General features: G+C 34.9%; 1 protein-coding gene across 1 annotated transcript; it reads right to left on the reverse strand.

The window, feature by feature from the left end:
• Nucleotides 1-3,042: 3,042 nt before the first annotated feature.
• Nucleotides 3,043-3,383, reverse strand: LOC107771954 (uncharacterized). The gene has a single exon (XM_016591426.2). The coding sequence runs from the start codon at nt 3,381-3,383 to the stop codon at nt 3,054-3,056; it is 330 nt and encodes a 109-aa protein (XP_016446912.1). The 3' UTR covers nt 3,043-3,053.
• Nucleotides 3,384-3,671: the final 288 nt, after the last annotated feature.

Genomic DNA, 3,671 nt, shown 5'->3' on the forward strand with positions numbered 1-3,671 from the left:
TGGACTCGAGTTTCAAAACTTATCACATGTAAGAATCGTGGGATTATGGGTAGTCGTAATCTATCCTTGGACCCGGTTTAACTTTTGTTGACCTTTTGGGAATTTCATAAATATCAAAGCTTTATCTATTGTAATTGTTTTTCCTTGCATTGGTTGTTGATATTAAGTCACTTTTGGTTAGATTTGAACCGTGTGGAGGCGAATTTTAGGGGAAAAGCTATTCTCGAGGGTTGAGTTGGCCTAGTTGAGGTAAGTATCTTGCCTAACTTTGTGTGGGGGAACTACCTCTTATGAATTGGTTTGTTGTGCCAATTGTGCTATGTGAAAGTCGTGTACGCAAGGTGTCTTATTGCTTCTTTAATTGTTGAATTACTTACTTGAAGTTGTTATTTCATGGAATATCTTCTTGTTGCGTTATTGATGTTGAAGTTGTAAAAGTCGTTATCACATTGAGGCAAAGTTGTTAATTGTTGAGATATTGTTCTTGTTGAGCTATTCACTTTCATTTTGTTATTGTTGAGATTCTTGCACATATTGTGATTGAGCCGTGGGCTATTTATTATGGAAAGACTGGTATTCCTGATTCGTTTGTCAAGTTGTGGCATATGGGCACTTGTGGTACGAGTTGTGATTATGTTGTGATATTGATACACATACAGTGGTATACGACTTAGGTTTGTTACGCATGCAGTGAGATAAGGTGGGCTTGATACGCGTGTTTCTAGTAGGGGAACTACTTGAAGCCACGTAGTGTGATAAGGTGGGCTAAACACGAGTAGCTATTTCGGAAAAATAATTTCCAAAACTAAATATAAAGCTCTCACGAAGATATAAGGAAAGATTGTGATCGAAATTGAGAAATGTGCATACGGGGCGGTACCTCAGTCGTCATTCTTGTTGTGCAATTCATGTTGAAATGAGTTATCGGTTGAACAAATTCTTGTTGCTTTTACTCTTCCTTATGTACCAGTTTTGTCCGTATTTGACTATTGTGCTACTCATTAGTTGCCTCCTTCTTGTTATCTTATGCTTACCATTCTGTCAATAGTTTACAATATCAAATTATTCTATTATCATTTATTTTCTTTGTTTCCATTACTTCTCGTTATTATATTTTGTTCTATTTATCATGTTCTAGTAGGTGTCTTGACCTGGCCTCGTCAATACTGTACTGAGGTTTGGCTTGATACTTACTGGGTACCGTTATGGTGTACTCATACTACGCTTCTACACATCTTTTTGTGCAAATTCAGCTACGCCTGCCGTGCTGGACGTTAGTGATTGTCTTGTTAGCTGCCTTTCGGAGACTTCAAGGTATACTGCTCGGCGTCCACATGCTTCGGAATCACATTCCATTAACTTTCCAATTTGTTGTTTTACTTATTCTGACAGTGTTGTACTAGACATTCTAGATTATTCGGTAGAGCTTATGACTCAATTCCACCAATTTTGGGAAATATGTTATTGAGATCCTATGTTGGAAGTTTATATGAGTTTAACTGTTTACTTTAGTATCGATGTTCAATTTTTTCTATTAAGTTACTATTAAATGTTATGCTTACCTAGTCTTAAAGACTAGGTACCATCGCGACATCCTAAGTAGTGGAATTTGGGTCGTGACAGCCACACTCAAAGGAGGTTTGAGATAAAATAAGAAAATAATTTCATTGTTAGGGCATAAATGGTCATTGATCTCGTACCTATTGTGATTATGCCAAAATATTATGGCAGTGTAATTATTATAGGGCAAAAGTAACGGTAGCAACATATTTTGCCTATAGTGATTTTGACTATGAACATAATGGTATAACTTTCTCCTTGAAAGAGATATTCATATGGATATTGATGAATATGTGATAGTACAAAATTAATTGAAAGCTCTATAAGAGCCAATTATTACTATTTTAGAGAAATAAAATTGATTATCAATAAGGTATTGTGTCATAGTAAGTCTCAAAGAAACTTATTTAGTTTCTAAAGTATTCGTGAAAGTGGTTGATTATATTGACACTGTAAATAAAGAAAACATTTAATATCTTCTATTACTACTATTTGTAGCGGGTTAATATGTATGTGAAAAGCTACATGCTTTATTCTCCAGTTTGTACTATACAAATAAAGAATACCACAATAAAGTAGAAGTTTATTGATATAAAAACTCATATCATAATAAACTTGGAGTTTATTGATAATTGACCACGTCATGGTGTAAATCGGAAGTTTATCAATATTGATAATTTATTCAGTTGGCATAATTGGTTTAGTAATGTTAAATTAAGTATGATGTACAAAAATAAAAGAGAATTCACATGGGTAAATATTAAATAACTTGAAAGTTATTTACGAATTCTCTTATCTTGCATGTTCTCATTAATTTATGGAAGAATAGCCTCGTAGACCATTGTACTTGTTCTGGTTTGTCATCCCGATCCTTGCACTTGATAGAATTTCATCTGGACACTTATAGTTGTTAAAACACACTATCTTACACCCCTCTGACCCGCGTGTTAATCAATCACACTGATATTAATATCCACATCAGATAAAATATGCAAAATTATTTTTATTATTTTTTAAAGGCAAAATGGCCACCGTTTTCACCTTCTTCACCCTCCAACGCCATTTTAATATCCAGTCACCTTCCCCATTAAAACCTCACCACCGAACCACAACAGAGATACTAGCAAATATCAAAAGCTTATTTTTTTCTTACCTCTACCTCATTGTAAACAAAGAATAAAAAGAAGGATTTGTGAATATTCACCACAAATTTTCGAAAGATTGAAAATGGGAGAGGAAGCAATTGAAGTTGCAATCACTTCAAAATATAATAATTTTCACAAACCAAGCAATTGATTTGGGCACCCACACACCATTACGGATTAGATTCGGGCACCCCATATCTTTATTCCTTATTTATGCTCTTCGTATCCATGCCTCTTTTGGTATTCTTTACCTGATTGTTTTATTTTTTGTGATAGTCTCTTTGTTGATACATTTCAGAATGAAAACAAAATTTTTTGGTACTTATTCTCTTTATCTTTTGCATTACATTAATTCAGCAAATGCCTTATTGCAGCTACAACATCACCTTTATGCTCTCTCAAAGTCCTTTCTGCAACCTTCTCGTTCACCTCTAGTTCATTTGCAATTATATCAATATCAACAACATTGATCTTAACAACAACTAGTTCATTTTCCCTCATCCACATATCTTGAAGATCAGCTTCTTTGAATGCATAAATTGAAGCCATAGACGTTTGAACACGGGAGGAATCAAGCTGACGATCTTCGACATAGTCCGTGAGCTTATCAAGGGCTTTGCTTTGCTGCTGCAAATCCTTTAAGTCCACCATTTCTAGTGCTTCGTCTCCCGCTTCCATTTTTACTTTTTTGCTTTGACTATCAGATTCAGTTTTAGTTTCAGAGCTTCACAGATTTGACTTGAACTGCTAGGATTTTGTTTTTGTATTTTTTTATGTTCTACTTATAAGGGTGATGCAGAAGAAATAATTGTGGTGGTCATCGGTGGTCTCCGTCACCGGTGATGGCGAACTTTTCCAGTGTGGTCTTTGCCATTGATGATTCAGAAGTTTCAACGTAGCCAGCGATGATTTTTCGACATGCTCCGATGAAATTCCTATTCTTCTTGATGTTGTTGGATGAAGTTC

The sequence above is a fragment of the Nicotiana tabacum genome, chromosome 13, assembly GCF_000715075.1.
Source record: "Nicotiana tabacum cultivar K326 chromosome 13, ASM71507v2, whole genome shotgun sequence".
NCBI lineage: Eukaryota > Viridiplantae > Streptophyta > Magnoliopsida > Solanales > Solanaceae > Nicotiana > Nicotiana tabacum.

Bases quoted from the DNA above. Each gene is read 5' to 3' on its own strand.
- LOC107771954 (XM_016591426.2), bottom strand. From the start codon at position 3,383: ATGGAAGCGGGAGACGAAGCACTAGAAATGGTGGACTTAAAGGATTTG.